The following is a 25,710-nucleotide window of genomic DNA, read 5'->3' on the forward strand; positions in this document are numbered from 1 at the left end:
AATATTTCCATAGTAACACATTTAGAATAACAATAAATGTCATATTTCTATAGTAACGCATTAAAAGTAACAATAAATGTCATATTTCTATTGTAACACATTCAAAGTAACAATAAATGTCATATTTCCATAGTAACGCATTTAGAGTAACAATAAATCTCATATTTCCATAGTAACACATTAAAAGTAACAACAAATGTCATATTTCTATAGTAACACATTTAAAGTAACAACAAATGTCATATTTCTAAAGTAACACATTCAAAGTAACAATAAATGTCATATTTCCATAGTAAAACAATTAAAGTAACAACAAATGTTATATTTCTATAGTAACACATTAAAAGTAACAAAAAATGTTTTATTTCTATAGTAACACATTAAAAGTAACAAAAAATGTTTTATTTCTATCGTAACACATTAAAAGTAACAACAAATGTTATATTTCTATAGTAACACATTTAAAGTAACAACAAATGTCATATTTCTATAGTAACACATTAAAAGTAACAACAAATGTCATATTTCTATAGTAAAACAATTAAAGTAACAACAAATGTTATATTTCTATAGTAACACATTAAAAGTAACAAAAAATGTTTTATTTCTATAGTAACACATTAAAAGTAACAAGAAATGTCATATTTCTATAGTAACAAATTAAAAGTAACAAGAAATGTCATATTTCTATAGTAACGCATTAAAAGTAACAAGAAATGTCATATTTCTATAGTAACACATTAAAAGTAGCAGGAAATGTCATATTTCTATAGTAACGCATTAAAAGTAACAAGAAATGTTATATTTCTATAGTAACACATTTAAAGTAACAACGAATGTCATATTTCCATAGTAACATTTTAAAAGTAACAACAAATGTCATATTTACATAGTAACATTTTAAAAGTAACAACAAATGTCATATTTCTATAGAAACACATTAAAAGTAATAACAAATGTCATATTTCTATAGTAACACATTTAAAGTAACAACAAATGTCATATTTCTAAAGTAACATACATGTATCTTAAGTAACAACAAATGTCATATTTCTAAAGTAACATACATGTATCTAAAGTAACAATAAATGTCATCATTCTAAAGTAAGATATCTCAAGTAAGAACAAATGTCATATTTCTATAGTAACAAGAAATATAATATAATATTTAGCGACAACCCTGAAGTAGAAATACAGTAAAATCAAATTAATCATTATATCACTATAGCCTTAAACTATAAACGTTATATCACTATAGCCTTAAACTATAAACGTTTTGTTCCGATATAGTCACACATTTAACTCAGATATTACTTTTGTACCAACAATACACCGTACAACAATACACCGTACAACAATACACCGTACAACAACACATCGTACAACAATACACCGTACAACAATACAACGTACAACAATGCACCGTACAACAACACAGCGTACGACAATACACCGTACAACAATACACCGTACAACAATACACTGTACAACAATACACTGTACAACAATACACTGTACAACAATACACTGTACAACACTACACTGTACAACACTACATTGTACAACACTACACTGTACAACAATACACTGTACAACAATACACTGTACAACAACACACCGTACAACAATACACCGTACAACAATACACCGTACAACAACACACCGTACAACAATACACCGTACAACAATACAACGTACAACAATACACCGTACAACAACACAGCGTACGACAATACACCGTACAACAATACACCGTACAACAACACAGCGTACGACAATACACCGTACAACAACACAGCGTACGACAATACACCGTACAACAATACACCGTACAACAATACACCGTACAACAATACACTGTACAACAATACACTGTACAACAATACACCGTACAACAATACACCGTACAACCCCCTAAAACTGCTGTGTTACAATAGTAATACCAACAATACACCGTACAACCCCCTAAAACTGATGTGTTATAATAGTAGTACCAACAATACACCGTACAACCCTCTAAAACTGATGTGTTACAATAGTAATACCAACAATACACCGTACAACCCCCTAAAACTGATGTGTTATAATAGTAGTACCAACAATACACCGTACAACAAAACACCGTACAACAATACACCGTACAACCCCCTAAAACTGCTGTGTTACAATAGTAATACCAACAATACACCGTACAACCCCCTAAAACTGCTGTGTTATAATAGTAATACCAACAATACACCGTACAACCCCCTAAAACTGCTGTGTTACAATAGTAATACCAACAATACACCGTACAACAATACACCGTACAACCCCCTAAACCTGCTGTGTTATAATAGTAATACCAACAATACACCGTACAACCCCCTAAAACTGCTGTGTTACAATAGTAATACCAACAATACACCGTACAACCCCTAAAACTGATGTGTTATAATAGTAATACCAACAATACACCGTACAACCCTCTAAAACTGATGTGTTATAATAGTAGTAATACCGACAATACACCGTACAACTCCCTAAACCTGCTGTGTTATAATAGTAGTACCAACAATACACCGTACAACCCCCTAAAACTGCTGTGTTACAATAGTTATACCAACAATACACCGTACAACCCCCTAAAACTGCTGTGTTACAATAGTAATACCAACAATACACCGTACAACCCCTAAAACTGCTGTGTTACAAAAGCAATACCAACAATACACCGTACAACCCCTAAAACTGCTGTGTTACAATAGTAATACCAACACTCCAACACATTCAACCAATGTACGGAAACTATACAATAGTAATACCAACACTCTAACACATTCAACCAATGTACGGAAACTATACAATAGTAATACCAACACTCTAACACATTCAACCAATGTACAGAAACTATACAATAGTAATACCAACACTCATTCAACCAGTGTATGGAAAACATACCACTTTTACATTGTATGTTCCGGTAATTGTGATCCTATAGTAACCCAGTCAGTCTTTATAAAAGGATTTGTGATCCTTAGTAACTCCGTCAATTTTACAACATAAAGTACTATTTCTATATTTACCTCCCATACATGTGTCATAGCCTTGGTTATGTTCGTCCTTGTGAGCCGTATTTATTAATGTGGTCGAATGAAACTACCGAAAAAATGGTACCAACTGTGCGCGTCAAAACAGAACCCTACGCATGTTTTCCTAGTCGTACGTGTACACGTGTAGAAACGTGTAGGTGTGTCTGAGGAATGTTGGCAGGGAAACCTGGTCGTCAATGTCATGGCAGGTTATGACACCAGGTGTCAGCACCGACATTAAATGTGTACTACAGCGCCGACAAACACGACCACGTGTGTACCTATTTGTTACAACACATGAATGGGATGTCATCAGCCCACGTGACAAGCAGTGTCTTGTCTAGATGGCGCCATGTCGAACCAACTTAGACTGAAAAGTTTTGTTTTGTTTTGTTTTTATTTTAATAATGCATTTGTGATAAATTGATTTTATGTTTCTTATTTCTTATTCCAACGAGGTTGTACCACAAATCGGTCATGTGCACCTTTGGACATAGGTCTGACATCTCTCGGACAGGAAGGCGCCTGAGATTCTGCGTTGCTCTGCAATGTTTACTGATGGTTGGCTGACCCAGTATGAGTATGCTTATTACCATAAAGTATATACACGGTTTGGTTTAGCAATGGTGTATCTATTTAGAGACACGTCTGTACGCAGTAAATGTATACATATTGCCTGATATCAACATTCAATACCAAACATACTAGCCAATACCTTATTTCAATGATCGCAACAAAATACTGAGAGAGAAAAAAAACGTTTTCTCAAATACTACTTCCTTAATCACATATAACATTGGCCACGCGTGCCGCACCTAAACAAAGTCTGATTCGATTGGTTACAAATACCACCCCTTAAACAACGACTGATTCGATTGGTTACAAAATTTCACCCTAAATAAAGACTAAGATGATTGGATACAAATGCCACCCCGAAACAACGACTAAGATGATTGGATACAAATGCCACCCCTAAATAACGACTGAGGTGATTGGCTACAAATGTCACCCCTAAATAACGACTGAGGTGATTGGCTACAAATGTCACCCCTAAATAACGACTGAGGTGATTGGCTACAAATGTCACCCCTAAATAACGACTGAGGTGATTGGCTACAAATGTCACCCCTAAATAACGACTGAGGTGATTGGCTACAAATGTCACCCCTAAATAACGACTGAGGTGATTGGCTACAAATGTCACCCCTAAATAACGACTGAAATGATTGGTTACAAAATGTCACTCCTAAATAACGACTGAGGTGATTGGTTACAAAATGTCACCCCTAAATAACGACTGAGTTGATTGGTTACATTTGGTGTTCGTGATATTCGTTCAGCCTCAAAAGACATAAACATCACCTGAACACTTTAGGATGTATTTAATAGAGTCGTCTGGATTATTACGTAGATATAATGAAGATATAGATTTGAAACTGAGACTGGATCCCAAGTCTGACAACAACAGTTTGGAAACATGTTGATCAACAAAGGTCGGTAAACATGTTCACCAACAAAGGTCGTAAACATGTTGATCAGTCTCTTCAAAATGGCGCCGTCTTGTGAAGTGTAACATTGCAAGGACATGACGTCAAAGATTATACTATTGATCCCCGCGCTTTTTGGCGAAAAGATCTCTTTCTTTCGGTTTTTAATTTTTTTTTATTATGTATATAATTTATTATTAACTGATATCTTCTGTCATTGAGGGGCCGATTGGTTAAGTTGTCCCGACACTTTATCACTAGCCCTCCACCTCTGGGTTACGAGTTCGAAACCTACGTTGGGCAGTTGGCAGGTACTGACCGTAGGTCGGTGGTTTTTCTCCGGGTACTCCGGCTTTCCTCCATTTCCAAAACCTGGCACGTCCTTAAATAGCCCTGGCTGTTAATGGGACGTTAAACAAAATAAACCAAACCAAAGTCATACTCGTGATACACAAGTACACTCGTGATATCAATCAGAAACCATTCATATATGTACAAAGCCATTTATCCATATGCTGGTAAGGGGCAAGCAGATCTATTTTGTTACATAATATTATCCTATAAGTTGTAAAACTTGCGGAAATAAATTGAATTAGATTGAAATGAATTTACTTTATTTGATTTGACTTGAATTGAATTTTGACTGATTTGTAGACAGATGGCACCAATACAGCAGGGGGTTCACACATCAGTCGCCTCTTACATACATTCTCAATCCCGGGGTGTGGTGAACCCTAGTGAGGTTTACATGTTTACCAGAAGGACTTTGATTCCGTGTCCAGATGAAAAACAGGTATGACCTTACAAAACGTCTGAACACTTTAATCCGAGGTCACAGTATTTCGCGTGCAATGCATCTGTACCTGTTTAATCGTGAAACAAATGTCGCACCTAAATCCACGTCTAAACTCTATCAACGTCGGAAACGGCTCAGGCATTGATCGGGAATGTGCGTGTCATATCGAGACAACAGTAGTCTTTATATTACGTCGGTAATCGGTAATGGTGGGTGGTCGGGGACATTTATTACCGTGACAATAACGTGCCGAGAGCTATATCGATATACTAGGTTTATAGGTCACGCGCCTCGACCTACTCATTAAAACAAGGCCCCTAGTTATCTTAATTAAGTATTATACAATAGATTGGTAGCATTGGTGTTAAAAACCTTAAATATTCAGCATACAACGCATACATTTAGCCTGGACTTGGTCACTCTCGAACTGGGTGTGTTTGAAAATCTATGCATAACTTGTCTTTAGGGTAGATCAATACCTTTGGGAAAATCCATGTCTTCTTTTCCTTAACTATTTTTTTTCCTTAACTAGGTTTTTTCCTCTTAACTAGTCTTTTTCATAAACTAGTCTTTTCCCCCTAAACTAGTCTTTTTTTCCCTTCACTAGTCTTTTTCCTTAACTAGTCTTTTTACCCATAACTAGTCTTTTTCCCATAACTAGTCTTTTTTCCCTTAACTAGTCTTTTTTACTTGACTAGTCTTTTTTCCCTTAACTAGTCTTTTCCCCATAACTAGTCTTTTTACCCTTAAATAGTATTTTTCCCATAACTAGTCTTTTTACCCTTAAATAGTCTTTTTCCCATAACTAGTCTTTTTTCCTTAACTAGTCTTTTTACCCATAACTAGTCTTTTTCCCATTACTAGTCTTTTTTCCCTTAACCAGTCTTTTTTACTTAACTAGTCTTATTTCCCTTAACTAGTCTTTTTCCCATAACTAGTCTTTTTACCCTTAACTAGTCTTTTTCCCATAACTAGTCTTTTTACCCTTAAATAGTCTTTTTCCCATAACTAGTCTTTTTTCCTTAACTAGTCTTTTTTCCTTAACTAGTCGTTTTCCCCCATAACTAGTCTTTTTTCCTTAACAAGTCTCTTTTCCCTTAACTAGTCTTTTTTACTTAACAAGTCTTTATTTCCTTCACTAATCTTTTTTCCCCTTAACTAGTCTTTTGCCTTAACTAGTCTTTTTTGTCCTTAAATCGAGTTTTTTTCTTGCATTTTAATGCACATTTTAGATATGAAAGCATAAATGTGGTTCTCGGCCTGTCGGACTGTCTAATGAAGTTCAGATCTGTTCTTCTCCGAGTTATGAATGTAATTTAGAATATACTATTCGTTTTTCAGACTGTGTATCGGTTTTCAGATTAAGGCATAAATATGTTGTTTATATAGAAATTATACCACTAGGTAATATTACAGCGATCATGTAACACAGTATCGCCGTGACTCTAGGTAATATTACAGCGATGATATAACACAGTATCGCCGTGTTACTAGGTAATATTACAGCGATCATGTAACACAGTATCGCCGTGTTACTAGGTAACATTACAGCCATCATGTAACACAGTATCGCCGTGTTACTGGGTAATATTACAGCGATCATGTAACACAGTATCGCCGTGTTACTAGGTAACATTACAGCCATCATGTAACACAGTATCGCCGTGTTACTAGGTAATATTACAGCGATCTTGTAACACAGTATCGCCGTGTTACTGGGTAATATTACAGCGATCATGTAACACAGTATCGCCGTGTTACTGGGTGATATTACAGCCATCATGTAACACAGTATCGCCGTGTTACTGGGTAATATTACAGCGATCATGTAACACAGTATCGCCGTGTTACTAGGTAATATTACAGCGATCATGTAACACAGTATTACCGTGTTACTAGGTAATATTACAGCGATCATGTAACACAGTATCGCCGTGTTACTAGGTAATATTACAGCGATCATGTAACACAGTATCACCGTGTTACTAGGTAATATTACAGCGATCATGTAACACAGTATCGCCGTGTTACTAGGTAATATTACAGCGATCATGTAACACAGTATTACCGTGTTACTAGGTAATATTACAGCGATCATGTAACACAGTATCGCCGTGTTACTAGGTAATATTACAGCCATCATGTAACACAGTATGGCCGTGTTACTGGGTAATATTACAGCGATCATGTAACACAGTATCGCCGTGTTACTGGGTAATATTACAGCGATCATGTAACACAGTATCGCCGTGTTACTAGGTAATATTACAGCGATCATGTAACACAGTATCGTCGTGTTACTAGGTAATATTACAGCGATCATGTAACACAGTATCGCCGTGTTACTAGGTAATATTACAGCGATCATGTAACACAGTATCGCCGTGTTACTAGGTAATATTACAGCGATCATGTAACACAGTATCGACGTGTTACTGGGTAATATTACAGCGATCATGTAACACAGTATCGCCGTGTTACTGGGTAATATTACAGCGATCATGTAACACAGTATCGCCGTGTTACTAGGTAATATTACAGCGATCATGTAACACAGTATCGCCGTGTTACTGGGTAATATTACAGCATTCATGTTACACATTACCGCCGTGTTACTGGGTAATATTACAGCATTCATGTAACACAGTATCGCCGTGTTACTGGGTAATATTACAGCGATCATGTAACACAGTATCGCCGTGTTACTAGGTAATATTACAGCCATCATGTAACACAGTATCGCCGTGTTACTAGGTAATATTACAGCGATCATGTAACACAGTATCGCCCTGTTACTGGGTAATATTACAGCGATCATGTAACACAGTATCGCCGTGTTACTGGGTAATATTACAGCGATCATGTAACACAGTATCGCCGTGTTACTGGGTAATATTACAGCGATCATGTAACACAGTATCGCCGTGTTACTAGGTAATATTACAGCGATCATGTAACACAGTATCGCCGTGTTACTAGGTAATATTACAGCGATCATGTAACACAGTATCGCCGTGTTACTAGGTAATATTACAGCGATCATGTAACACAGTATCGCCGTGTTACTGGGTAATATTACAGCGATCATGTAACACAGTATCGCCGTGTTACTAGGTAATATTACAGCGATCATGTAACACAGTATCGCCGTGTTACTGGGTAATATTACAGCGATCATGTAACACAGTATCGCCGTGTTACTAGGTAATATTACAGCGATCATGTAACACAGTATTACCGTGTTACTCGGTAATATTACAGTGATCATGTAACACAGTATCGCCGTGTTACTAGGTAATATTACAGCCATCATGTAACACAGTATCGCCGTGTTACTAGGTAATATTACAGCCATCATGTAACACAGTATCGCCGTGTTACTAGGTAATATTACAGCGATCATGTAACACAGTATTACCGTGTTACTAGGTAATATTACAGCGATTATGTAACACAGTATCGCCGTGTTACTGGGTAATATTACAGCGATCATGTAACACAGTATCGCCGTGTTACTAGATAATATTACAGCGATCATGTAACACAGTATCGCCGTGTTACTAGGTAATATTACAGCGATCATGAAACACAGTATCGCCGTGTTACAAGGTAATATTACAGCATTCATGTAACACAGTATCGCCGTGTTACAAGGTAATATTACAGCATTCATGTAACACAGTATCGCCGTGTTACTAGGTAATATTACAGCGATCATGTAACACAGTATGGCCGTGTTACTAGGTAATATTACAGCGATCATGTAACACAGTATCGCCGTGACTCTAGGTAATATTACAGCGATCATGTAACACAGTATCGCCGTGTTACTAGGTAATATTACAGCGATCATGTAACACAGTATCGCCGTGTTACTAGGTAATATTACAGCGATCATGAAACACAGCATCGCCGTGTTACAAGGTAATATTACAGCGATCATGTAACACAGTATCGCCGTGTTACTAGGTAATATTACAGCGATCACGTTTCCAGCGCGTGTTAATCTCCCTAAAACACCTCAATACAGGTAACTATTCAAAAAGACAAGTTGCAATTACGTATAAACAAACGAAAGGGTCACCAAAGGGTGAACAGTTCCATATCGCCCGGTATCACGTGGACAGAAAATATTGATTCCTATGTGAGAGGACAAAATACAGTGATAGGGTGTGTTAATGGTTTGTCTGAAGTGGACAGATAATACAAATGGCCCTCCAAGGACATCTCGTGCAAACACGTGTACTGATAACCTTACGGTTAAAGATAACGACCATATTTCACTCATGCGGTCGGACGGTGTACAAATGACGTCAGAATAAAGATGCCCTGACATACTTCTTTCGAGTTCACTACAAAAACATGTCCAACATAAGGGTCAATTACAGTGCTGTATCACTCCAGGATCGGACCGACAAGGAGTGTCAGACAGAAATCACGACACTCCATACGTACAACAGACAGAATTCACGACACTCCATACGTACAACAGACAGAATCCACGACACTCCATACGTACAACAGACAGAATACACGACACTCCATACGTACAACTAACATAATTCACGACACTCCATACGTACAACAGACAGAATTCACGACACTCCATACGTACAACAGACAGAATTCACGACACTCCATACGTACAACAGACAGAATTCACGACACTCCATACGTACAACTAACAGAATTCACGACACTCAATACGTACAACTAACAGAATTTACGACACTCCATACGTACAACAGACAGAATTCACGACACTCCATACGTACAACTAACAGAATTTACGACACTCCATACGTACAACTAACAGAATTCACGACACTCCATACGTACAACTAACAGAATTCACGACACTCCATACGTACAACAGACAGAATTCACGACACTCCATACGTACAACTAACAGAATTCACGACACTCCATACGTACAACTAACAGAATTAACGACACTCCATACGTACAACAGACAGAATTCACGACACTCCATACGTACAACAGACAGAATTCACGACACTCCATACGTACAACAGACAGAATTCACGACACTCCATACGTACAACTACCAGAATTTACGACACTCAATACGTACAACAGAATTCACGACACTCAAAACGTACAACTAACAGAATTCAGGACACTCAATACGTACAACTACCAGAATTTACGACACTCAATACGTACAACAGAATTCAGGACACTCAATACGTACAACTACCAGAATTTACGACACTCAATACGTAGAACAGAATTCACGACACTCCATACGTACAACTAACAGAATTCACGACACTCCATCCGTACAACTAACAGAATTCACGACACTCCATCCGTACAACTAACAGAATTCACGACACTCCATACGTACAACAGACAGAATTCACGACACTCCATCCGTACAACTAACAGAATTCACGACACTCCATATGTACAACAGACAGAATTCACGACACTCCATCCGTACAACTAACAGAATTCACGACACTCCATCCGTACAACTAACAGAATTCACGACACTCCATATGTACAACAGACAGAATTCACGACACTCCATAAGTACAACAAACAGAATTCACGCCACTCCATACGTACAACAGACATAATTCACGACACTCCATAAATACAACTAACAGAATTAACGACACTCAATACGTACAACAGACATAATTCACGACACTCCATACGTACAACTAACAGAATTTACGACACTCAATACGTACAACAGAATTCACGACACTCAAAACGTACAACTAACAGAATTCAGGACACTCCATCCGTACAACTAACAGAATTTACGACACTCCATACGTACAACTAACAGAATTCACGACACTCCATACATACAGCAGACAGAATTCACGACACTCCATACGTACAACAGACAGAATACACGACACTCCATACGTACAACAGACAGAATTCACGACACTCCATACGTACAACTAACAGAATTCACGACACTCCATACGTACAACTAACAGAATTCACGACACTCCATACGTACAACAGACAGAATTCACGACACTCCATACGTACAACAGACAGAATTCACGACACTCCATACGTACAACTAACAGAATTCACGACACTCCATACGTACCACAGACAGAATTCACGACACTCCATACGTACAACAGACAGAATTCACGACACTCCATACGTACAACTAACAGAATTCACGACACTCCATACGTACAACTAACAGAATTCACGACACTCCATCCGTACAACTAACAGAATTCACGACACTCCATCAGTACAACAGACAGAATTCACGACACTCAATACGTACAACTAACAGAATTCACGACACTCCATACGTACAACTAACAGAATTCACGACACTCAATACGTACAACTAACAGAATTCACGACACTCCATACGTACAACAGACAGAATTCACGACACTCCATACGTACAACTAACAGAATTCACGACACTCCATACGTACAACAGACAGAATTCACGACACTCCATACGTACAACTAACAGAATTCACGACACTCCATACGTACAACAGACAGAATTCACGACACTCCATCCGTACAACTAACAGAATTCACGACACTCCATACGTACAACTAACAGAATTCACGACACTCCATACGTACAACTAACAGAATTCACGACACTCCATACGTACAACTAACAGAATTCACGACACTCCATACGTACAACAGACAGAATTCACGACACTCCATACGTACAACAGACAGAATTCACGACACTCCCTATGTACAACTTACAGAATTCACGACACTCAAAACGTACAACTAACAGAATTCAGGACACTCCATACGTACAACAGACAGAATTCACGACACTCCATACGTACAACAGACAGAATTCACGACACTCCCTATGTACAACTTACAGAATTCACGACACTCAAAACGTATAAACTAACAGATTTCACGACACTCCATCCGTACAACTAACAGAATTTACGACACTCCATACGTACAACTAACAGAATTCACGACACTCCATCCGTACAACTAACAGAATTTACGACACTCCATACGTACAACTAACAGAATTCACGACACTCCATACGTACAACAGACAGAATTCACGACACTCCATACGTACAACTAACAGAATTCACGACACTCCATACGTACAACAGACAGAATTCACGACACTCCATACGTACAACAGACAGAATTCACGACACTCCATACGTACAACAGACAGAATTCACGACACTCCATCCGTACAACTAACAGAATTCACGACACTCCATCAGTACAACAGACAGAATTCACGACACTCAATACGTACAACTAACAGAATTCACGACACTCCATACGTACAACTAACAGAATTCACGACACTCAATACGTACAACTAACAGAATTCACGACACTCCATACGTACAACAGACAGAATTCACGACACTCCATACGTACAACTAACAGAATTCACGACACTCCATACGTACAACTAACAGAATTCACGACACTCCATACGTACAACAGACAGAATTCACGACACTCCATACGTACAACTGACAGAATTCACGACACCCCATACGTACAACTGACAGAATTCACGACACTCCATACGTACAACTAACAGAATTCACGACACTCAATACGTACAACTAACAGAATTCACGACACTCCATACGTACAACTAACAGAATTTACGACACTCCATCCGTACAACTAACAGAATTTACGACACTCCATACGTACAACTAACAGAATTCACGACACTCCATACGTACAACAGACAGAATTCACGACACTCCATACGTACAACTAACAGAATTCACGACACTCCATACGTACAACAGACATAATTGACGACACTCCATACGTACAACTGACAGAATTCACGACACCCCATACGTACAACTGACAGAATTCACGACACTCCATACGTACAACTAACAGAATTCACGACACTCCATACGTACAACTAACAGAATTCACGACACTCCATACGTACAACTAACAGAATTCACGACACTCCATACGTACAACTAACAGAATTCACGACACTCCATACGTACAACAGACAGAATTCACGACACTCCATACGTACAACTAACAGAATTCACGACACTCCATACGTACAACTAACAGAATTCACGACACTCCATACGTACAACAGACAGAATTCACGACACTCCATACGTACAACAGACAGAATTCACGACACTCCATACGTACAACTAACAGAATTCACGACACTCCATACGTACAACAGACAGAATTCACGACACTCCATACGTACAACAGACAGAATTCACGACACTCCATACGTACAACTAACAGAATTCACGACACTCCATACGTACAACTAACAGAATTCACGACACTCCATCCGTACAACTAACAGAATTCACGACACTCCATCAGTACAACAGACAGAATTCACGACACTCAATACGTACAACTAACAGAATTCACGACACTCCATACGTACAACTAACAGAATTCACGACACTCAATACGTACAACTAACAGAATTCACGACACTTCATACGTACAACAGACAGAATTCACGACACTCCATACGTACAACTAACAGAATTCACGACACTCCATACGTACAACAGACAGAATTCACGACACTCCATACGTACAACTAACAGAATTCACGACACTCCATATGTACAACAGACAGAATTCACGACACTCCATCCGTACAACTAACAGAATTCACGACACTCCATACGTACAACTAACAGAATTCACGACACTCCATACGTACAACTAACAGAATTCACGACACTCCATACGTACAACTAACAGAATTCACGACACTCCATACGTACAACAGACAGAATTCACGACACTCCATACGTACAACAGACAGAATTCACGACACTCCCTATGTACAACTTACAGAATTCACGACACTCAAAACGTACAACTAACAGAATTAAGGACACTCCATACGTACAACAGACAGAATTCACGACACTCCATACGTACAACAGACAGAATTCACGACACTCCATACGTACAACAGACAGAATTCACGACACACCATACGTACAACAGACAGAATTCACGACACTCAAAACGTATAAACTAACAGATTTCACGACACTCCATCCGTACAACTAACAGAATTTACGACACTCCATACGTACAACAGACAGAATTCACGACACACCATACGTACAACTTACAGAATTCACGACACTCAAAACGTATAAACTAACAGATTTCACGACACTCCATCCGTACAACTAACAGAATTTACGACACTCCATACGTACAACAGACAGAATTCACGACACGCCATACGTACAACAGACAGAATTCACGACACTCCATACGTACAACAGACAGAATTCACGACACTCCATACGTACAACTAACAGAATTCACGACACTCCATCCGTACAACTAACAGAATTTACGACACTCCATACGTACAACTAACAGAATTCACGACACTCCATACGTACAACAGACAGAATTCACGACACTCCATACGTACAACTAACAGAATTCACGACACTCCATACGTACAACAGACAGAATTCACGACACTCCATACGTACAACAGACAGAATTCACGACACTCCATACGTACAACAGACAGAATTCACGACACTCCATCCGTACAACTAACAGAATTCACGACACTCCATCAGTACAACAGACAGAATTCACGACACTCAATACGTACAACTAACAGAATTCACGACACTCCATACGTACAACTAACAGAATTCACGACACTCAATACGTACAACTAACAGAATTCACGACACTCCATACGTACAACAGACAGAATTCACGACACTCCATACGTACAACTAACAGAATTCACGACACTCCATACGTACAACTAACAGAATTCACGACACTCCATACGTACAACAGACAGAATTCACGACACTCCATACGTACAACTGACAGAATTCACGACACCCCATACGTACAACTGACAGAATTCACGACACTCCATACGTACAACTAACAGAATTCACGACACTCAATACGTACAACTAACAGAATTCACGACACTCCATACGTACAACTAACAGAATTTACGACACTCCATCCGTACAACTAACAGAATTTACGACACTCCATACGTACAACTAACAGAATTCACGACACTCCATACGTACAACAGACAGAATTCACGACACACCATACGTACAACTAACAGAATTCACGACACTCCATACGTACAACAGACATAATTGACGACACTCCATACGTACAACTGACAGAATTCACGACACCCCATACGTACAACTGACAGAATTCACGACACTCCATACGTACAACTAACAGAATTCACGACACTCAATACGTACAACTAACAGAATTCACGACACTCCATACGTACAACTAACAGAATTCACGACACTCCATACGTACAACTAACAGAATTCACGACACTCCATACGTACAACAGACATAATTGACGACACTCCATACGTACAACAGACAGAATTCACGACACTCCATACGTACAACAGACAGAATTCACGACACTCCATACGTACAACTGACAGAATTTACGACACTCCATCCGTACAACAGACAGAATTCACGACACTCCATCCGTACAACTAACAGAATTGACGACACTCCATACGTACAACTAACAGAATTCACGACACTCCATACGTACAACAGACAGAATTCACGACACTCCATACGTACAACAGACAGAATTCACGACACTCCATACGTACAACAGACAGAATTCACGACACTCCATCCGTACAACAGACAGAATTCACGACACTCCATCCGTACAACTAACAGAATTGACGACACTCCATACGTACAACTAACAGAATCCACGACACCCCATACGTACAACTAATAAAATTCACGACACTCCATACGTACAACAGACATAATTGACGACACTCCATACGTACAACAGACAGAATTCACGACACACCATACGTACAACTAATAGAATTCAGGACACTCCCTATGTACAACTTACAGAACTAAACGACACTTCATACGTACAACATAATAATTATATATTGAAGTGTCCAATTTGGTCTTTTATGAGGTATAAATTGAAGTGAAACGTCCTATTTGTCCTTTTGTGGGGTATCAAGTGAAGTGACCGATTTGTCTTTTTGTGGGGTATTAAGTGAAGTGTCCGATTCGTCTTTTTGTGGGGTATTAAGTGAAGTGTCCGATTCGTCTTTTTGTGGGGTATTAAGTGAAGTGTCCGATTCGTCTTTTTGTGGGGTATTAAGTGAAGTGTCCGTTTTGCCTTTTGTGGGGTATTAAGTGAAGTGTCCGATTTGTCTTTTTGTGGGGTATTAAGTGAAGTGTCCGATTCGTCTTTTTGTGGGGTATTAAGTGAAGTGTCCGATTCGTCTTTTTGTAGGGTATTAAGTGAAGTGTCCGTTTTGCCTTTTGTGGGGTATTAAGTGAAGTGTCCGATTTGTCTTTTTGTGGGGTATTAAGTGAAGTGTCCGATTTGTCTTTTTGTGGGGTATTAAGTGAAGTGTCCGATTTGTCCTTTTTGTGGTGTATTAAGTGAAGTGTCCGATTCGTCATTTTGTGGGGTATTAAGTGAAGTGTCCGATTCGTCTTTTTGTGAGATATAAAGTGATGTTCACGATTTGTGCTTTTTGTGAGGCATAAATTGAGGTATCCCATCGGCCATTTTGTTAGATATAAAGTGAGGCGTCCTATTTGTCCTTTTGTCTGATATAAACTGTTGTGTCCGATTTGTCCTTTTGAGTGATGTAACGTGCGATAAATTGTCTTATCTTTTTCATTACACTGGTTATCTGTCCCTTAGTATGGCCGGACGGGTGTATAAAATACGTCACAACAAAGCTGATGTACTGTTTAATTAGTGTATGTTGGTAGTTCACCATTACATACCTAATGACAGACTCATGTGAGCTTATGTTCGTACAGTTCACCATTACATACCTAATGACAGACTCATGTGAGCTTATGTTCGTAGTTTACCATTACATACCTAATGACAGACTCATGTGAGTTTATGTTCGTAGTTCACCATTTAATACCTAATGACAGACTCATGTGAGCTAATGTTCATAGCTCACCATTAAATACCAAATGACAGACTCATGTGAGTTGATGTTCATATCTCACCATTGAGTTTATGTTCATATCTCACCATTAACGACAGACTCATGTGAGTTTATGTCCGTAGCTCACCATTACATATACCTAATGACAGACTCATGTGAGTTTATGTTCATAGCTCACCATTACATACTTAATTACAAACTCATGTGAGTTTATGATCATAGCTCACCATTAACGACAGACTCATATGAGTTTATGTCCGTAGTTCACCATTAAATACCTAATGACAGACTCATGTGAGTTTATGTTCATAGCTCACCATTTCATAACTAATGACATACTCATGTGAGTTTATGTTCGTAGTTCACCATTACATACCTAATGACAGACTCATGTGAGTTTATGTTCGTAGTTTACCATTACATACCTAATGACAGACTCATGTGAGTTTATGTTCATAGCTCACCATTACATACCTAATGACAGACTCATGTGAGTTTATGTTCATAGCTCACCATTACATACCTAATGACAGACTCATGTGAGTTTATGTTCATAGCTCACCATTACATACCTAATGACAGACTCATGTGAGTTTATGTTCATAGCTCACCATTAATGACAGACTCATATGAGTTTATGTCCGTAGTTCACCATTACATACCTAATGACAGACTCATGTGAGTTTATGTTCATAGCTCACCATTACATACCTAATGACACACTCATATGAGTTTATGTTCATAGCTCACCATTAATGACAGACTCATGTGAGTTTATGTTCATAGCTCACCAATAACGACAGACTCGTGTGAGTTTATGTTCGTAGTTCACTATTAAATACCTAATGACAGACTCATGTGAGTTTATGTTCGTAGCTCACCATTTCATACCTAATGACAGACTCATGTGAGTTTATGTTCATAGCTCACCAATAACGACAGACTCATGTGAGTTTATGACTCCTGTGAGTTTATGTCCGTAGTTCACCATTACATACCTAATGACAGACTCATGTGAGTTTATGTTCATAGCTCACCATTAATGACAGACTCATGTGAGTTTATGACTCCTGTGAGTTTATGTCCGTAGTTCACCATTACATACCTAATGACAGACTCATGTGAGTTTATGTTCATAGCTCACCATTAATGACAGACTCATGTGAGTTGATGGCCGTAGCTCACCATTAAATACCTAATGACAGACTCATGTGAGTTGATGTCCGTAGCTCACCATTAACGACAGACTCATGTGAGTTTATATTCGTAGTTCACCATTACATACCTAATGACAGACTCGTGTGAGTTTATGTGCGTAGTTCACCATTTCTTACCTAATGACAGATTCCTGTTTGTTAAAATTTACATAAGGTTCGTAAATCATGTGGTAATACGTTACACTACATTATAGAACTATCTGAACCAGTCCTGTGTCTACGTCAGCTGGAGTCACTAGCTAGGAACGTGACGTCAGAATTAACTTGACAGACACTGTAGTAATAGCGGTGTATGGTTCATAAGTAGACTCAATACATAGACCACTCTGTAGTGGAGTTGTTTTCTCGTTAGCGAGAAATAAACTATCGATGAAAGAACTCTTTACCGAGATACGGTCCCACGTGTATAATTGGGATAGTCTGGAGAGGGAGATACATACTTATATTCCACCACACTCCGCACGTGAATGCACGTGCGTAATTCATTTATATATACATATATAAGCGCCCGTAACTGCAATTATAGATGGTGTAGCTTTGATGCATGCCGGTATTTGCATGGTTAGTGACAGCCGCTCGTTAGTTTAGTAACAGGGGCGGCACTGAGGATATTAATACCGGGCTATGACGTCAGACTATCCTAAAACACAACCACCGATATATCCAATCCACATCCCCTCACGTGCTCGTTATTTTGGGAAGACATACCAATGTACAGTATGTTCTTTGTACATGTAAATGACAACAATCGTGCGCGGGAAGCAACACCCGTCTTTGTAGCCATTACATCTCGCGTTATCCAGTCAAGAACATAACAAGTGAAAATCCCGATATTAATCTTGTAGAATCGTCTCTAAGCTATGGCAGTGACATGCCATTCTGTAGATAGATGTAAACTAATTATCCCGTTCTGAGGACAGCTGTTCGTGAAGCTATCCTAATTAGTATCCTCTAATCACACGTGTCTGGTAATATACCCACCACCAACCGTCACCACCACCACCAACAACCGTCACCACCACCACCACCACCACTACCACCACCACCACCACCACCAACCGCCAACTGTAACAATACGTCATGAAGGTGGTCTCTTGTAATACGGTCCCTTGTAAATAGTACTTTGTCTAAATCGACTGATAGTTGACTTGAAAAGTGCAAAAAAAATCGTCCTTTATTGCGGTATTATATCGGAGCATTGTATTAGAACGGTAGTTTCGACGTTTGACGGTACCTGGAATGCACAGAGATTTTATTTCAGAAAAAAAACCAGATTTTGCTCAAATGGTTGCTTTTCAATCTGTCCAACTCCTCAAAAACATGTCACACAATGTAGACCTGTACTTACACCGACATTATAATATATCTATTGTACTAATTGGTAGAAGGTGAATATTATACAAACTTTGGTATTGTCACGTTCCCTCGCAATCATCCCGTGCTTCTTACCAATCATACTCAAAGATCCTTTATGATTTTAATACAATATTAATATTGTTTGCTAAATATGTTAGTTACATGGCATGCTATAATACGTCACCCTGCTATAACGTTGAAGCCGTGGGCGTATCCTGACGGGGGCAAACCTGTCAGCACATTGGCCGCTATTAATGGTCTAGTGATTAAAAATGTGGTTTTGACGGTGTGGTCATTTACGTCGGCATTCTTTAATGTCACCAGGTTTCTCGTCCATGCGGGCTTGTGTACCTTACCTTGTACTAGTACACATAGCTCCTCGTAACACTATATATCTCGACACCATTCCATCAACACCATTCGTTTGACCTTTTCGGTACTTAAAAAACAAAGACACTACTTCACAGGTATCAATGCCCCGTCATACTTCATAATACCTCAAAAATAAGCGTTATTATCTTACAACGATACTAATCCCAAGCGTTAGCCTGGATGGCAGCGCGCGAGGACTCCCGACTGTTGGTATGGTCGGGGAGGTGACCCCATAACTGGCATGTCTGATCGGGTAATCGAACCCCGGTCGCCTAAATGAAAAAAAAGCCAGTGTGTTACATGTACTACTACATCATCCTATAACCCAGTACCCTACCATCGGTTTAGGACTGAATCATGCTTTTGGTCAATTTCATGGGGTGATGGATTCAACATGTATTATTGCCTCGCACTTCATTTTTTTTCTCAAAAGCAACTCAATTCATCACCATGTAAAACAATTCATCATCCTGTAAAACAATTCATCACCTCCGTAAAACAATTCATCATTGAGTCCAACTTGGGTAGAAATCCATAATAAACACTTGCATAGTGGTTGAAAAACCACATGACGTCATCTTATTATGACGTTTCAAATTATGTGCAGTTTTTCTGGCGGCGTCATGCCATGCGTCACCATAAATTGTGCTTGGTTCACAAAAAGGAGAAACGAAGACATGTTTTTATTTAGATCTGGGTTTGGTTCGATTTCGTTAACTGTTTTATACATAAATATCTTGATAGTGTCAAGCAACGTCTTTGGAGATAGAAATGGCAAAGGTAACGTTCATTCAGTGAAAATCTTGACAAGGAAATTGTATGGTGGAAGGTTAGTGTGTTATACACCACGAAAATAAAAATAAACAACTTCCTGAGAGATCAAGAACGACGCATGTTCGTGGCAACAAAGCAAAACTGGTACTAATCATCATCTAGCCTACCATACTGTTCTACTTTCAATAGAAAGTGCTGAACACTCGATCAGGCATACATTTTATCTGTTGTTTATATTCAGTATATGATTATTTGAACATTGCTGTTTTATCTTGTAGGTGAACTGAAAACAAATAACAAGGAAACAACGTTCATTTTACGGGCACAAAAATACAGCAATGACAATTATTATAATGATACAGCTCGCCTGTACGGTCGCCATCCCCGTAAAGCTGTAGCAGAACTACCATTGACAAAGAACATAAATCGCAAGGTGGATAAGTCACTTGTAGAGGAATTTCATAGTTTCATAAAACCTTTAGGTGGTTCCGTCCAATTTGATTGTTCTACTCGTGCGACAAGGACCATATTTAGACAATACGCGAGAGCATCACGTCAGTGGGTCCACAATAACAATGCTCTCAACATTGAGAATGACCGCATGCTTTACCAGATGGGACTACTGGCTATTCAAAACTTAAAAACAACTGACCAGGGTATTTATATTTGTCGAATAGAATACGAACCCATGCAGTTCAAAAGTGTTGCTCTGTTTACGCTCATAGTGAAGTCGAATGAACCTGATGTACGCGTTCAGGAGACCAGTGTCTTGGCTCTACAGTCCTTCAGTGCTCCATTGGGATATCTATATCCGTCAGCAACCCGAGCTTGGTGGGTCAATGACAGAATATTTAGTTCAAAGATACCAGCAAGCCAGACAAATGATGACAGGTTCTTCAACGCCAATAAAAGTTTTGAAGGTATTTGGACATGTACTGTATCTCATAAAACAAATGACAGACCAACACGGACGTGGAAAACAGCTCGGTACGTCGTGAAACTGACGCCCCCTCCCTCCAAACTGGAAAAACTTCTGACCTACTGCTCCACGCACCCCGTTACAACAGTGATGTATTTCCTGGTTTTCGCGGGCTTTCTCCTCGTCGTCTTCATAGGCTGTGTCTACAGTGCCGACAAGGTCAAAATGTCGGCACAAACAGAGATGGACTCAATGAAAGAACGGCTGCTTTCGTGTAAAGATAATAGCAAGGATCTAGATTATAGTTACGATGCATCTCAACCTAATCCTAATAATGACCGTTTTTCAAAAGAAAATGGAGAAATATATTACCAACAAGAAAATTATCAGGAAATTTTACCGGCGTGAAAATAAGCGGGAATATTATCCGCGTGAAAATGGTCAGGGATATTAGCCAATATGAAAATGAATAGGACCTTTCTTCAGAAATTCGACAATTAAAAAAAACCCATTTCATTCATACAGACACGGTTAATGGGGGGGGGGGGGGGGGGGGGGGGGGGGGGGATCACATCCATGTGTGTTGTATTAAAATAGTTCATTTGATTAAATAAATATACTGAGCCTAAATGTCTTCATTTTACAACTAAATGTGTACGAAAAGCCGGATGGAAGCGCGCGAGGGGTCTGACTATGAGAGGATTAAACTAGAGTACCCGAGCAAAATCTACAAAATCTGCGTATTCCTCCCCCTTTCCACTCCCGATCGTGGAATCGGACCCCAAACGACTCGGTGAAAGACAATATTACCACTACGTCATCAGACCAGCGTAGTTTCGTGAGCATCACCTCCTGGGTTACAAAACGACAGCCCATATATCCGTTATTGTGTCCATCCTTGGTACTTATCAAGTCTCTGTGGTGAATACTTTTATATTTACGGGTATAGTCTTGTGAACGTCAACTTCTGAATTACTGTCATGTTTTGTACTTTGCTGACGTCACGGTTACAAATATTTTGTTTTTCTCTTAACGCCAGTGTTAGAGAATGTCAAGGTGTCCTACAAATAGGATCTGATGATGTAAATATAGATATTAACACCTTCTTCGTAGCTTTCATTACCAACCAAATGTAGGTGAATTGTCTCTAAAGCACAACGACCCTTCCTTTGCCGTATTTGGAGTTAATTTGTTAAACAAATCAATACTCCTGTCAACAGTAGCTTTAAAAGATGGGCACACAAGATCTTCCTGAGCTTACACTTTGACATTTTAAAAGAAGCAAATGTTTAAATACGAAATGACTGAGGAAATCTGCTCTCAGAATTAATTTTTCATCTGGGAATGATGTCAATAATTCTAGATTTACAACCTTTTGGCGATTAATATCGTGTTTATAGTGTTGGTGACGTCATAGTAAGATGAGTGTTACATTACCAGTCAAGGTGTTCACGGCCAAGAAAAAAAAAAATGTTTTTGCTTCTTTCTTAACCTTCGGTTTTCCGGCCAATCAGTTAAATACACACATGCAGGGTCATCATCATCATCATCATCATCATCATCGTCGTCGTCGTCGTCGTCGTCGTCGTCGTCGCCGCCGCCGCCGCCGCCGCCGCCGCCACCTTTTCCGGTAATATAATATGTTACGCGCGATTCGTGATATCTATATAACGTGATTCAATATAACGCTCCGTTTTGTACAGAAACTGCTGATCGCCAAAGTCACATCAGAAAGACGAAAACTGTGTACGACAGCAAATCAGCGACCTTCACCTGTCAGTATTCATGAAAGTCGTATTCCACCCTTCTGATGTTTTTTTTTTCCAATTCGTATCAAATAAAATGTTTTACAAAATAGTAAAACATGCATTTTAGCAGAACCTGAAAACATTTCGATGTGCAACGAACGGAAATCTCTATTTACATTCGGATATTTCGGTGATAATTTAATTTGACACATAAAATGATTGGTCCTTGGTTATTCAAACGGTATTGTGGGAAGTATTGGCATCAACGCCATAATTAATTGGTATCAACGCCATAATTAATTGGTATCATCGCCATAATTAATTGGTATCATCACCCGAATTAAGTGGTATCATCACCCGAATTAAGTGGTATCATCACCCGAATTAAGTGGTATCATCGCCATAATGAATTGGTATCATCGCCATAATGAATTGGTATCATCGCCATAATGAATTGGTATCATCGCCATAATGAATTGGTATCATCGCCATAATTAATTGGTATCATCGCCATAATGAATTGGTATCAACACCAAAACGGTGAAGTAATATCACTACAATAACGTATATTCATTAATGAAAAGATCAGTCCATATTTTCTTTATATTTTTTTCGAAGGCGGGGATGATACCAACAAAGGTGTGAGATTGCCGATACGTCAATAACTCATTTCGCTATCCGGATAAGACCTACATATAGTATATATATATATTTATCCTGCAACTGCCACCGCATTGTCGGAATACACCCACCGTATATATATTTTTGCTGTATACGGCAGTGACGGAAAACAGCTGTATTTTGGAATCTTAGCACGTGCGTCAGTTCGACTGACCTACTTCAAAGTGAAACTACGTTTAAAAGGCGAACATATTTCTGTCATTTTGGACACCGTTTCACTTCAAAATGATTATTTTTGATGATTATTTTTATGACTGTTGCAGGATAAATAGAATACATGGTCAGTGTCTTAAAATATAAGCTGTATTTTTGGCTCGGGACAGAAAGACAAAAGTGGCTCGCCAAGGCTCGCCACTTTTGTCTTTCTTTACCCTCGCCAAAATACAGCTTATATTTTAAGACACTGACCATGTATTCTCTATAGAGTGGGGGTACGTAATTTCGCACACTTTCGGTATGTATTTAAATACATTTCCATCAAATCAATTTCAAATCAAGAAAGAATACCTCACATTGTTAGATGTACAAATGCTTCGTAACATACAAGTGTGCAACCTGATATGCGCACACGTATCACTGCGCATGGGAGCTGTTGTTAACTTGTGTTTATTGCTGGGTTTGAAGACGTTCGGGAACGTAATTTCGCACACCCATCTAACTTATTTAATTTTGTTGGTAAAAATAGTTTCCAGTCATCTTGTAGACAAACAACATCCTAAACTAAGATTAAGCCCAATGCCATGATTAAAAAAATCTTTAAAAACAAAATAATGTGAAATTAGAAAGTGTTAATTTACTGCCATTTTAGCTTTAAATAATGACCGCTCCCTACGGAGGTAATGTAAACAAGGCGGTGAAAATGACGGGGTGTCTACAGGTCAGCGCTGCTATAAGTTATACTTAAGTGGATTTGTATTCAGTTTTGTTTATAATCTGATCAAATAATATTTTCCCTAAATATTTGCAAATTCACATGCCAATCAACAACTGGGATTATTTTAAATAAAATATTTAATCATCCGGTATCAATTTTATCGGAAGAGAGTCGTATCAATTAAAATTTGTTTTCAAAACGAACTTTATCTGAAAAGATGTACTTAAAATGGCAAATGTTCCACTAAAGGTTGGCATTAGTCAACATATAAACAAAAAAGCACAGTCCTCGACCACTTAGAGGAAAAACGCAAAAAATCGTCAGGTGTGCGAATTTACGTACTGTGCGAAATTACGTACCCTTGCTCTATATACATAAAATATCGCGCA

General features: G+C 38.7%; 1 protein-coding gene across 1 annotated transcript; it reads left to right on the forward strand.

The window, feature by feature from the left end:
* The first annotated feature begins 20,982 nt into the window (after positions 1–20,982).
* Positions 20,983–22,545, forward strand: LOC117331073. The gene is made up of 2 exons (XM_033889669.1): positions 20,983–21,105; positions 21,378–22,545. The coding sequence occupies exons 1-2, from the start codon at positions 21,003–21,005 to the stop codon at positions 22,424–22,426; spliced, it is 1,152 nt and encodes a 383-aa protein (XP_033745560.1). The 5' UTR covers positions 20,983–21,002; the 3' UTR covers positions 22,427–22,545.
* Positions 22,546–25,710: the final 3,165 nt, after the last annotated feature.

The sequence above is a fragment of the Pecten maximus genome, chromosome 7 (genome assembly GCF_902652985.1).
Source record: "Pecten maximus chromosome 7, xPecMax1.1, whole genome shotgun sequence".
Lineage (NCBI taxonomy): Eukaryota > Metazoa > Mollusca > Bivalvia > Pectinida > Pectinidae > Pecten > Pecten maximus.

Coding starts and splice junctions, on each gene's coding strand:
- LOC117331073 (XM_033889669.1), top strand. CDS start 21,003: ATGTTTTTATTTAGATCTGGGTTTGGTTCGATTTCGTTAACTGTTTTA. Junction 21,106..21,377: donor TGGAGATAGAAATGGCAAAG/GTAACGTTCATT, acceptor TTTATCTTGTAG/GTGAACTGAAAACAAATAAC.